We start from the raw sequence: 13,034 nt of genomic DNA, 5'->3' as shown, positions 1-13,034 counted from the left end.
ATAAATATTTAAATATTAAATTAAAATAAATATTTAAATTTAATCATTCATCTGAACGTTCAAAATTTTTACGAAATACTAATTGTAAAAAAAATTACATGTAAGTGACAGTGCTGTGACATAAAGGACAAGCTCTGATATTAACAACATCTCGTTCAGAAGCTGCATGATGCTTGCAAACTGTGCAAATCCAAGCAGTATTTGGATCCATAATTGGTTTACCAGAAACAACACAGGCCGAAAATCTTGTCATGCAATTAGGACATGCAACACACCAATCAGGAATTAAACTCTCACAACTAACACATTCCGATTTTGTATTTCGTGTATCTTTTGGATTATGTTTCATGAAGATGTTCAAAGCCAATTCTTCATATTCTTCTCGTTGCGTGTTAGAAATTTGCTCCAATGCCTCAAGTTTAATAAAAGCCTTCGAACACGTTGCAAAAGCCTGATTGAGACAACTTGACAAGGCCAATAAACAATAAATATCCTCCGTCTCCAAAAAGTCCTCATATTCACGAAGTCTCAAAGCAGTTTTCATCGCCGAATCATAATTACCCTCGTAAAGTTGTTTATGAGCGAGAAGCAAAAAATGATAAGCCTCAACCCCTCTCCAGGCTGTTTCAATAACTCGAGTATCTTCATTACTTTCCGAAAGTCCCATAATAATGTTACTTCTCGTTCCCTTTGCTATTGGTGTACTATTGATGTGATCTTCGATGAGTAAAGCTGCCAAAACGTAAGTTTTTTTCACTCTTAATGGATTCGTTCGTCCCTTCGCCTGTTCCTCTGCTAATGTCATGAGAAGTTTTGCAGCTTCCAGGTGATAATTAGCCTTTTTATAAAGTTCAATTGCTTGCAATTTTTTTCCATTTGTTAATAAATGATTGGCGTATTTATTCAGTAGTTCACCAATCTGAGCCATTTTGTAAGTCTTGGCTAGATCGACAGCCTGGTCCCAGTGATTTAAACGCACGCAAGTGTCTACTGCTTGCTTCACATCTCCGTATTTAATGTAAGCAGCCACTGCCTGTGAGCACATTCCCACGGAGGCTAACATTTTCGCCACTCCCTTCAAAATAGGACTCTTGTCTGGCAATTGATCAACAGCCGTTGCCAACTCGTGATAATCTTCCAATTTGTAATAACACTCGACCAGCTTCTCAAGATTTCGTCCCTTCTCATAATATTCCCTTGCGCCCTGCCAATTCTGCCTTTCGGCAAAAAAATCCCCAATTTTATTGAAAGCATGCTCCATTTGCTTGTCCGAGCCACCGATACCCATTTTCATTAGTTGAACAACTCGAAAATAATCACCAAGTTTCTGTCGTAAATTAATCGCCAAATCTCTTCGGTCCAAATCGAGATATAATTTTTCCGCCTCGTCATAATTGCCAAGAAATGCTGCGATCTCCGCCTTCTTTAATTGATCATTATGAATATTTCTCAGTCGTTTTATGAATTGAATTCCCAAGTAATCCGTGCATCGAACCATTGCATTCTCCGCTGTTTCCAAATCCAAATCTTTCAGCGCCGATTCGCCCAATAAACGCCAAAGTCTAGGATGTGAATTATCTTGAATAAAATTATTCGCCTCCTTCAAACCAACTTTCGCCAATAACTCTCGAGTGTCTCTCAGAGATTTCACCTCTAAATCAATAACCAATTCTGATTTCGTCTCCTCTGGTTTCTGTATCAATTCGTCTAGAAGAACACAACGAATCTCCAAGTCTTGAAATGTGCAAATATAACCCGAACATGAGATCGGCTCCTCTGGATCCAAACCCCGAATGACGTACATTCGCGTCTTTTCCATAATTGCAATCAGAGATGGATTATCCTGGGCCCAACACATTGCCCAAACGTCCTTTCTCTCAAACTTACTGAAGTCCTCCTCCTTTTCATCGGTGTTGAAACTCTTCTGTGTCTCCAAGTCCAACATTGTCAGAACACCCGAATAGTCCATAATCGAAGCTCTTGTTGAATTACAATTTATCGCTATTCTACTGGGTTTATTTGTAGTGTTGTACCTGTTAATCAAAGTCACTTGCGGAAGAGAGTAGCGTTGTATCATTCCGGATTCTCTGCCTAAAAGTAAAAGTTTATCAGTAGCACAAATACAGCAGATTGGATCCATTGTGGCTTTCGTATTAAGCGGAGTCTCGAACGTTCTATCTTTGTCCAAATCCTGAATAACTTCGGTAACACCGGTTGGTGTATCGTCCACGTGGTATATTTTATCCCTCTTCATTCTCGATGCATTCAAAACAGAAGTGCGCGGAGTTCGAAAATTCCAGATCAAAAAATTATTCTTAGAAGCAGCGATAACTGCGTTGTTGGTCATTGTCACGTGCAAAGGTTCCAAATCGGTGAATTTCGTATCTATTGGCGTGGAAATTGTGTTGCAGACCATCAACACAAATTGCTCGGTCCCTTGCACTGGATCGTTCTTAACAGCCAGGAGGCAGTGTTCTCCCTGCGAAGTTATCGATATCAAAGACTTCACGTACTTTGTACAACAACTATTGTTGCTTGTATTCCAGAAAGTTATACAAATCCCGTCCTTACTGATCCTCTCGTTAGTGAACACGACCGTATTACTAAAGTAAGTCCATTTGTAATTCGGTCGTATGTTCGCGAAATAAATATGCGAATCGACCGATAAGGAGACACGTAAGGATCCACCCTCCCAGGAACAGCATGTGACTTCCCTGCCGGGAATTTTCAAAGTCCTGACATGTTGACCATGCGGGGTGTAAAATTGAATCGCGTTTGATTCTTTGCCATCGCCGAGATTAAAACCTTGTATTATTCCAGTGACGGCGAGCAGAGAGCCGTTCCCGTTCCAAGCGCACCAAACTGCTGCCATTCCGGTATTGATGACAATTGGATTTTCATCTGCTGTGTCTCGGGTTAGCTGAACTTTTCCACTTTGATAGCAGATTGCGAGTGTTGGATAGTCGAGGGAAGTGTAGCCATTCTTGCCGTCGTACCAGTGCATTGCGACGATAGTCTGCGGTTGGCCTGAATTTAAGGGAACGATGTTTAATTTCGTTAGAAATGTACCTTGATTATCGTAGAGATGCACTTCGCCGGTCTTCAAACCGAATAAAAGAAGTCTTCCATCAGGCGACCATTGCACTCCGGAAAGTACTGTGTTCTTTAGATCCTTGCCCCAGATTCGATTTCCGTCGACTGAGCCGACAATCACGGCACCGTCCTCATAGACAATGCAGATCTTTTGACCATCTTGGCTCCAAGCCATTCCCCTTACGACCGATTTGTTTCGGTTGTTTATCATCTCCTCGTACCAGGAGCCTTTGTACAGCATCCAGACGATTATGACGCCGTTCTGATCGCTGGAGGTCAATTTTTTGTACTCCTCGTTCCAAGTGACAACTTGCACGTGACCATTGTGACCCTCGAGTGTTTGATTCATACTGAGATTGTTGCTGGAAGCGACACCGCGAGTTTTACCACTGCTTGGTCCGGAAGTGCTTCCTTCAACTCGGAGAACTTTTAAGAGACCATCTTCTCCTCCGACGGCTATGAAACCCTGTTTTTGATTCCATGAAATGCAGTTCAGTCGATAATTGTTGGGTATGGCTATTTTTTTACTCAAATAGACAAACATGTTTTTTGGATTTTTTTTGGAATTGCCTTCAAATATTTTTTTTAGAAATTTTTTTCAAATTTGTCCCAAGTTGTCCTCAAGAATAAGATTTTTTGTGAAATTGCACATCATTTTTGTCATTTGAGTCCTCTGTCATTGGGATGTGAATTATCTGAAAAAAAAAAGAAAATATTTTAATTTCCATAAATTTTCTGGTTAGAAAATTTACTTAACTTTTGTTTTTAAATAAATTTTTATACTGTTAAAAAAATTCTAACACTAACTGTAAAAAAATTATTTAATTTGAATAATAATCAGTTATTTGACTTATCGAAAAAATATTCACAGTCAAAAGTATTGATTAAACCGATTAATTTTCAGTCAATTAATTAAAGTGTAGAACTAATAATTTCTAGATGTGAAACAATTACAATTTAATTTGTTCTAGTAATAATTTTTTTAATCAAATATTTATTTGCTGATGCATAAATATTTTATTATTTGACCTGAATTAATTTATAGAAAAAGTAAAAAATATTCTAAACGTTCAAATGAAGGAAATTTATTTATTTCATCTTCAAATTGAAATTTTATTATAATAATATCGCTTCACTTATTAAAAAATCTATATTAATAATCGTTGCATTCCCGTAATCTGTTCTCAGTTTGAAATTAGTTGCTGTTTGCTATTTTGTTTCCTAACTTTTAAAATAATTTTTCTTTTTAAATGTTTTAAATTTAAAAATTAATGTATTGAAAATCATTGAATTCTCGCAAAAAATTTTGTCAAAAACTTTGAGAATAATTAAATTCCTTCGAAGAATTTTATTGTTTACAAAAATAATTGAATTGTTACGAAGAATTTTATATCAGAATTGTTGAAAATAATTGAATTTAAATAATATTTTAAAAAATAATTGTATTCTTTCGAGAAATTTTATTAAAATTGTATTGCAAATAATTGAATTTCTGAAACATTTTATTATTTATGAAAATAATTGAATTTATATTAAAATTCTTTAAAATATTCGAATTTAATTATTTTTAAAAATAATTGTATTTTTTCGAGAAATTTTATTAAACTTGTATTGAAAATATAATTGAACGAAGTATTCTTTCCATCTGAATTTTTCGAAATTATTCACTAAAATAAAAATAAAAAAAATAAATTTGAAATTTAAATAAGTCAAAAATTTGAAATTTAAAGTTAAAATCAAAAAAATATTGAACGAATAATTTTTTTCACAGAAATGTTTTTTCAAAATTATTAACAGAAATAAAAATAGAAAACGTAAAGTTAACATTTTGAAACTATAAATTATTTTTAATACGTGACGGAATATAATTTTTAATAATTATTTAAATTTTAAAACAGAAGTAAATAAATTTCGATTTTTTGAACATTCAAAACAGTTCAAAACAATTCAATATAGTTTTAATGATTTGAATTTCGATCTATTTTTAATTTGTTTCAGTAGGAATAATATTTCATAATCAATTTTCTAAAATTATTTTGATAATAACTTATTTTATTAGAATTATTATATTATTATTTTTATTATTTATTTATATTTTATTATAATTAAATAATTATTACTCTTTTCAAATAAAATATTATTTACATATAATTATTTTGATAAAATAGTAAATATAGTGTTGTGCAAGTATTTATACATAGAAAAAGTAAAAATTCCATGAAAAGTAATCATAATAATCACAGATTTAAAATTATTCTGATAATAATTTTAATAATTACTTTAGTCAATATTTCAAAACCAATTTTCTAGAATTATTTTGATAAAGCAGTAAACAGTGCAAGGGTGCAAGTATTCATATACACAAGAAACGTAAAAATCATAAAAATAAATACACATTTCAAAAGTGAGGTTATGTAAAAAAAAATTAGAAAATTAACACGGAAAATTACCCCCTCAATTTAGAGAACTATGCAATAAATTATAAGATACAAAAATAAATTATCGATCCATGTATAAAAAGACAATTAACCTGATAGCATTATTGGTTTTAATCGGAACACTAAACAAAGATTAAAAATAGATTATAACTGTAGAAATTCTAGTAAAATAGTGTAAAGTACAATGAAATCAGTGTCAAAATTTATCATAATTGAAAAAACAATTGAAAACTTACAAATAAATTAGTAAATTATTAACTTGAATTAATTTTGTTTACATGCCTTTGACAGTTGTTGTCTTGTTGTGTTTTATTGACGTGACGGTGTGAAGTTAGCTGCGTAATAAATGCTAACAATCGATTATCGAACGCTTGTCGATTGTTTTCGAAACGAAACGGTTTCTCCAGTTGTTTTTTGTCTTTTAACACCGGTTCATTATCAGTACTTTATTGACAAAATTGATTTGTGTTTATTCACGTTTGTTTTAAATAATTAGTGTTTGATTTCGTTTGAAGTGCATTTTTTCCATATATACGCAGTAAATCATTGTGTATTTGGGAGTAATTGAGTAAATTATGACAAATTAGTTGTGAATTCCATGGCAATCAAAAGGATCAAAAGGTATTTGATATTTGACAAATTTTCATTGTTGTTTTTTACTTTAATTTGTAATCTTGCATTCTATTTTAATATATATTATTATTTTATTATCAATATTCCTTTCGTAACAGTATATACTTAGGTAGTATTTATCGAAAAAGATTATTTTTCTTTTTCGATTCGAAAATTGATTTTTTAGGTTACGGTAAATTATAACTTGACAATTTTTTAAGTCAACGACAATAGTTTAACCTAAAAATAATTTAATTCGTTTAATTTCTAAATTAAGACGATTCAAGCAAAACTTATTTTGTTTAGGCTTTATTCATTATTTTTACATTTTTCCATACATTGTATAATATTTTTATACACATTGTCTATAACAATTTTTAACAAAAGGTTTTTTTCATTTCCTCGGTAAAGTAATTATAATTCTATAGGCATATTTGTGAAATATGTATTATAGGCATGCTAGAGGCACAATTTTGTTTCCTTTTTCTTTACAATGCTGACCAATATTTATAAACTTTGAGAAAAAAAAATTCTTGCAAATGTGCATTTGAAAACAGAATTTCATAATCACTCGTTAATTGTTTACAAAAATAGTTGTATATAACAGCATAGTGTGCGAAATTGTAAATGGAGAATCACAAATTGTCGGTAAAAAAAAGCTATATAATACAAAATAATTGTTTCATCATTAAAAAACTTTTAACCTCTAAATATCTTTGAACAGAAAATTGATTTTTGGAGGGCAATCAAGTTTCTTATCTCGCAGGTACAAATGAAGGGTAAATTAATATTAGGCAATTATATAATCAAATTGAATTCTTGATCCTGAAATAGAATCTGTCTTTGAATAAAATGAGGTCAGCTATTCTTTTTATTTTGTCAATAAAATTCTTTAGTGCTTCGTTTCTATTTCTTCTAAATATGCCTTTTCAATTATGCAAAATAAACAGCACCATGCAATTCGATTTTTTTTTCTAATTATATTTTATTCTAAATCTAAAATAAATTTCTATCGACTTTTTTTAAGATTTATTTCAGGTCGCTAAGTTCGTTTTTCTTTATTTCACAAGAATTAATATAATTTCCCTGTAAGTACAACGCGATTCTAACAAAATAATTATTTGTATATTTTTGTTTGTTTGTATATTTAGCAAAGCGTGCCATTAATAATTTTTCTTTGTTTTAAAATTCTAATCTACTATCATTTGTTCAAAATTTTACAGTGAAATCTAGCCATTGTGCTATTTAAAGTTTTTAAATTTAGACAATTGTTTTTTGTTTCTGTTGAAATTGAAACTGATTTTAATTTTAGAGGTCATGAGGCCAAATTTTCAATGAAAGATTTTTTTTTTCTTCAATGCACTGAAATTGAGCAAATATTACACTGCTATCTGGAATTATTTCTTCTGGAATATCACTACTTCATCGATTAACACACGATTTTTATTTTTCTCGTGAAACTATTTTTTTCTCGTAAACATAAAATTGTTCTATGATGTTTACGAACGGAGATACTTTTTTGGTTTTTTTTTATGCACTTGCGTTATTAAGAGAAAAGCTTGCTGAAGAAGCTTTTTGGTTGGTCCTTTCTAATTGAATTCATAAAGATTTTATCAATATCTCGGAATACTTGCTCGCTACTTTTTGTTGCATTTACGTAATTATGAATTCCTTGTAGAGCATAGTAGTCGACTAGAGGTTGAGTTTGTGTATGATAGTTAGCCAATCGTTTCTTCAAAGTTTCTGCATTGTCATCTGACCTCTTTATTAGAGGTTCGCCTGTCACCTATAATTAAAGAAAGGTTAATTTTCTTTCTTTTGGAAATACACAAAAAAATGTGTTGAAAAATTTGGAGATTTTTAGAAAAATTACAAATAATTGCAGAAATTCAATTATTTTTAAAAGTAATCAAATTCTTCGTAGAAATTTAATTATGTTCAGAAACTAAAAAAAAAATTCGTCAAAATTTCCATTATCTTTATAGAAATAATTAAATTCTTCTACGAAATTCAATTATTTTTTAAAAATTTTAGTAAAATTCTTGTCAAAATTTCAATTTCAAAAAATTTTCTCAATTCAATGATTTTCAATATTTACTATTTTAATAAAATTTTCGAAAAGAATTCAATTATTTATTATTTATTTCAATTATTTTATTTTAATTATTTATTTATTATTTTCAATTATTCAATTATTTTTCATTTATTTAATTATTTATTTCAATTATTTAAAAACAGTTTTAATAAAATTCTACGCAAGCATTTAATTATTTTCATAAAATAATAAAAATTTTACAGGAATTCAATTATTTAAAATTTTTTTTATAAAGTTCTTCCCAAAAATTCAATTTTTTTAAAAAATAACAACATTTTTAGCAGGAATTCAATTGTTTTTTAAAATTTTCATAAAATTCTTAACAGAAATTCAATTATTTTCAAAAATTTTAATAAACATCTTTGAATTGTCGTAGAATTTTCTAATAAAAATTGATTTAAAAATGAATTTCAGTTAAAATTTGAGCTAATAATTGAATTTTTTAAAAAGTTTGCAAATTAAAATTTTAGGAAAATTTAGATTTTTCATACTTTTAACCAACAATTCTGTAGAATTAATTTTTTTTTGAAAAAGTTGAATTGAATCTTTTTGAAATTATTTGAATTTTTTATTTTCTACAATATATTTAATTGAAGAATTTCCGAATAATCGAATTCAAAATTCTTCTTCGAAATTCAATTATTTTCAAAAATTTTAATAAAATTCTTAGCAAAATTTCAATTATTATCAAAAATTTCCCTCAATTCAATGCTTTTCAATATTTATTATTTTAATAAAATTTTCTAAAAGAATACAATTATTTAAAAATTTGTTTAATAAAATTCTACGCAAACATTTAATTATTTTCATAAAATAATAAAAATTTCACAGGAATTGAATTATTTAAAATTTTTTTTATAAATTTCTTCGCAATAATTCAATTATTAGGTATCATAAATAATAAAATTTTTACAGGGATTCAATTATTTTCGTACATAATAAAATTCTTTTTAGAAACTCAATTCGTTTCATAAATAATAAAATTCATCGCAGAATTTCAATTATTTTGTAAAACAATTTTAATCGAATTTCTCGGAAAATGTAATTATTCTTAAAAATTGTATTAAAAATCGTAGAAAGAATTCAATTATTTAAAAATTTGTTGATAAAATTCTTTTTGGGAATTGAATTTTAAGAAACATTGAATTATTCAATAAATATTATTTATTTTGTATTTAAATAATTGAATTGGATTTTTTTAATAAAAATTGATTTAAAAATGAATTTCAGTTAAAATTTTAGATAATATTTGAATACTTAAAAGCAATATAACGTGAATTTTTAGAAATATAATTAAATTTTGAAATTAATTTTTTTTGAAAAAGTTTAATTGAAGAATTTACGAATAATTGAAATTCGTGAAATTGAATATTTTAAACACATTCGATTTGAAAATTATGAGAGAACTTTTCCGAAAATGAATTGATTTAAAGTAGAATTTTAGTTAAAAATTCTTGAAAATATTAATTGAATTGAAATGATGAAAATAATTTTGAAGATATTATAGTAACAATATTCTTACAATATAAAATAATGATTTTATCAATTAGCCATCTTTAATTATTATAAAAAAATTTAATTTATAGTTTTAAGTAAAATGTTCTCTTATTCAACTCGGACTGGTTATATTTTTATAATTTTTTTAAATGGTCCGCAGTTTTTTTATTTTTGGTCCGTAAAGTCCGTATTTTTAAATTCTTCTTCTGGTTCGAGCCCTGATCTCTTACATAAAATAAATAAAATAAAAAATAAGAAAAATGTGTAACAAATATCAAACTTGTTATTTGAAAGACTATCAATTTTGAATAAAGGTCAACAGATAACTTCATCAATGAATAAATAAGTTGGCTTATAAATAGATTAAAAATTGCTCGCCAATTCCAGTTTCTTAGCGAAATTCTAATGTTTGTGTATAAAAATTTTATTGAATAGAGAAACTAATGATTTTGAATTGTTTCTTCAGCAATTCGATTAATTTGCTTATTATTCGTTTCTTTATTTTATTTTTTAAATTATTTTATTATTTTTTAATTGTTTTATTATTTTTTAATTATTTTATTATTTTTTAAATTATTTTATTATTTTTTTTTAAATTATTTTTTTTATTTTTGTTATAATTTATTATTGTGAAAAATCTTACGTCGTCTTTCATGTGGACTCGAGGTGGAGCAAATTCTTCATGATAGGATCGTCCACTTGTTGGATGCACCAATCTGCCAGTAATTCTTTTCACTAGGAGATTATCATCGATTCCAAATTCAATGACAGCGTCTAGTTTTGTTTTCCTTTTAGTGAGCATTTCATCCAACTAAACGAAAAAAAATTTTGATTAGATTTTATTTTCTTGAAATTAAATTCAGAAGAGTTGTTTTTTTTATTTTAAATACCTTTTCTGCCTGAGGTACAGTTCTTGGAAAACCATCTAAGAGGAAGCCTCGTTTGCATTCAGGTGTATCCAATGTCTTATCAATCATATCAACCACAAGGTCATCACTCACTAATTTTCCATCTTCCATAATGGTCTTGACTTTTTTTCCAATTGCGGATCCCGATTTAATTTCCGCCCTCAACATATCTCCTGTTGATAAATGGCAAACGCAATACCTGTCCTTCAGAATTGGAGCCTGCAATTCATTTTGTAATATTCAAGGTTCGATCAAATTGATGATAACAAGGAGAAAAATTTGTGAATTAATTTCTGTTTTTCTCAATTATTCAAAGCAATTGTTAGCCACTTTGCTAAAAATAATATCATTTTGATTCTGTTTGTAAACTTTAATTGTTATTACATAATTGGCTAATAAAAAGTGTGATTAAATCAGAGTGTCATAAGGTATTTTTTCCTCGTGAAAGAATTTAAAGAATTATTTTCGAAAAAAAAGTATCTTGCTTTTTTCTATCGAAGTAATTAGTGGCACACATTTGACTTATTTTTCTCAGTGAAAAAAAATATAGAGTTGACTAGAAATTAGCTTGATCTTATAAATATGGGTTCAAAGTACATTTAAACATTAAGTGATAAATTACCTGAGTGCCTTTACCACTGCCGGGTGGACCAAGTAAAACAGCATTTATTCCCCGTGGAGGTGTTTCTAGTTTTTCCTTTGGAACTTCTTGTACACTGGGAGCCATTTTCGTTGATAATTGTTTAGTTTTAGTTTAGTGGATGGGGGAAAAAATTAATATTAATTTTATTTATTGTAAAATTATAAGAGGACAATTTATTGACTACTATACTGCACACAGCCTCACTGGAGAATACACAGTAGACGCTGCTATAATGAACACAAATGAACAATAATGAATGGACGCCAGTCGTGGCATAAAATGATCCGTGTTTCTGCTCCCTCTAGTGTATATTCACAGAATTATCTTGACCTTATTCGAAAATTTAAATCCAATAATTTAGGAATATATTTTACATACTTTTGAGAGTTTAACGCGAAAATTTTTAGATACGGTGAGAAATTTTTTTATTTTTATTATTAATTTTTTTATGAAAAATAATTATTTTTTCTAGAAACAAAAAAATGTTGAAAATATTTTTTTTATCATTTTATTATTTATTAATATTTATTTCATTTACAAACTTAAGATTTTTCACGTAAAAATTCTTAAATTTTGCAAGAAATTCTTTTATTTTTACTATTTTTATTTTTTATAAAAATAAATATTTTTTTAGAAAAAAAATATTGGAGAATTTTGCTAAAAGTATTGAAAAAATTAATTAATTTATTAATTAATTTAATAATTTAATAGTCAATTAATTTAATTGTATAGTGCAAAATTTCTGGTTTTTGGTAACAAGAAAACAAATTTTGAAAAATTTAAAAATGATTTTTTGAACATTTTTCCACTTGGTTTTTTATTTCTGAAAAGAAAGAAATTTATTTTCAATATAATTAAATTGTGGAATAACTTTCGTGCTTATTAATTAAATTTCAGTTTTATTTTAATTTAATTTTTAAACATTGTCTAAGAATTGAATGTTTAAAAAATTGTATTTAAAATTCTGAATAATTATCTTTCTTAAACATTTCTGCTCTCTTTGTGAAAGATAATTGATTTTTTATAAATAAATATTATTATTTTTTTAAATAATTATAATTCTCTGAAATTTGATTTATAATTGGATTTTATAGGAATTTTATTTAAATTTATAAAGAATTATGTTTCTAAAACATTTATGTCCTTTTTGTCAAAAATAATTGAATTTTTATAAGCAAATATTGCATTTTTTAAAAATAATTCAAATTCCATGGAATTTTATTTAAAATAATAGAATTTTATTATAAATTCTAAAGAATTATGTTTTTAAAACTTTCAGTTCTCTTTGTGTAAAATAATTGAATTTTTATAAACAAATAATTGAATTTTTTTTAAATAATTGAAATTTTCTGAAATTTGATTTAAAATAATTGAATTTTATAGGAAGTTTATTGAAAATTCTAAAGAATTATGTTTGTAAAATATTTCCTTTATTTTTGTGATAGATAATTGAATTTTTATAAACAAGTAATTAATTTTTTTTAAATAATTGAAATTTCATGAAATTTTTTTTGCAAAAATTAAATTTTATTTAAAGTTCAGAGGAATGATGTTTTCAAAACATAACTGTTCTTTTTGTGTAAAATAATTAAATTTTTATAAACAAGTAATTGAATTTTTTTTAAATAATTGAAATTTTCTGAAATTTGATTTATAATAATTGAATTTTATTGAAAATTCTAAAAAATTATGTTTCAAAAACATTTCTGTTCTTTTTGTCAAAAATAATTGAATTTTTATAAGCAAAT

At 27.0% G+C, this 13,034-nt stretch overlaps 2 protein-coding genes across 3 annotated transcripts; both read right to left on the bottom strand.

Moving 5' to 3' along the window:
- Positions 1 to 5,849, bottom strand: LOC122509899 (WD repeat-containing protein 35). Of its 2 annotated transcripts, none has more exons than XM_043624218.1 (2): positions 5,768 to 5,849; positions 1 to 3,788 (listed from the first exon to the last, which is right to left on the bottom strand). In XM_043624218.1, exon 2 carries the CDS (start codon positions 3,635 to 3,637, stop codon positions 95 to 97), a length of 3,543 nt encoding a protein of 1,180 aa, XP_043480153.1. In that variant the 5' UTR covers positions 3,638 to 3,788; positions 5,768 to 5,849; the 3' UTR covers positions 1 to 94. The 2 variants fall into 2 exon arrangements, with proteins under 2 accessions (XP_043480153.1, XP_043480154.1); XM_043624219.1 differs by lacking the exon at positions 5,768 to 5,849 and adding an exon at positions 5,624 to 5,643.
- Positions 5,850 to 7,131: 1,282 nt separating this feature from the next.
- Positions 7,132 to 11,551, bottom strand: LOC122509907 (adenylate kinase). Its single transcript, XM_043624231.1, has 4 exons — positions 11,266 to 11,551; positions 10,626 to 10,862; positions 10,379 to 10,546; positions 7,132 to 7,929 (listed from the first exon to the last, which is right to left on the bottom strand). Exons 1-4 carry the CDS (start codon positions 11,368 to 11,370, stop codon positions 7,690 to 7,692), a joined length of 750 nt encoding a protein of 249 aa, XP_043480166.1. The 5' UTR covers positions 11,371 to 11,551; the 3' UTR covers positions 7,132 to 7,689.
- Between the last annotated feature and the right edge of the window lie 1,483 nt (positions 11,552 to 13,034).

This window comes from Leptopilina heterotoma, unplaced genomic scaffold, assembly GCF_015476425.1.
Source record: "Leptopilina heterotoma isolate Lh14 unplaced genomic scaffold, ASM1547642v1 Lhet_64, whole genome shotgun sequence".
Taxonomy (NCBI): domain Eukaryota; kingdom Metazoa; phylum Arthropoda; class Insecta; order Hymenoptera; family Figitidae; genus Leptopilina; species Leptopilina heterotoma.
Note: the sequence above shows the minus strand (reverse complement) of the source record. Positions and strands in the feature narration are given on the sequence as shown.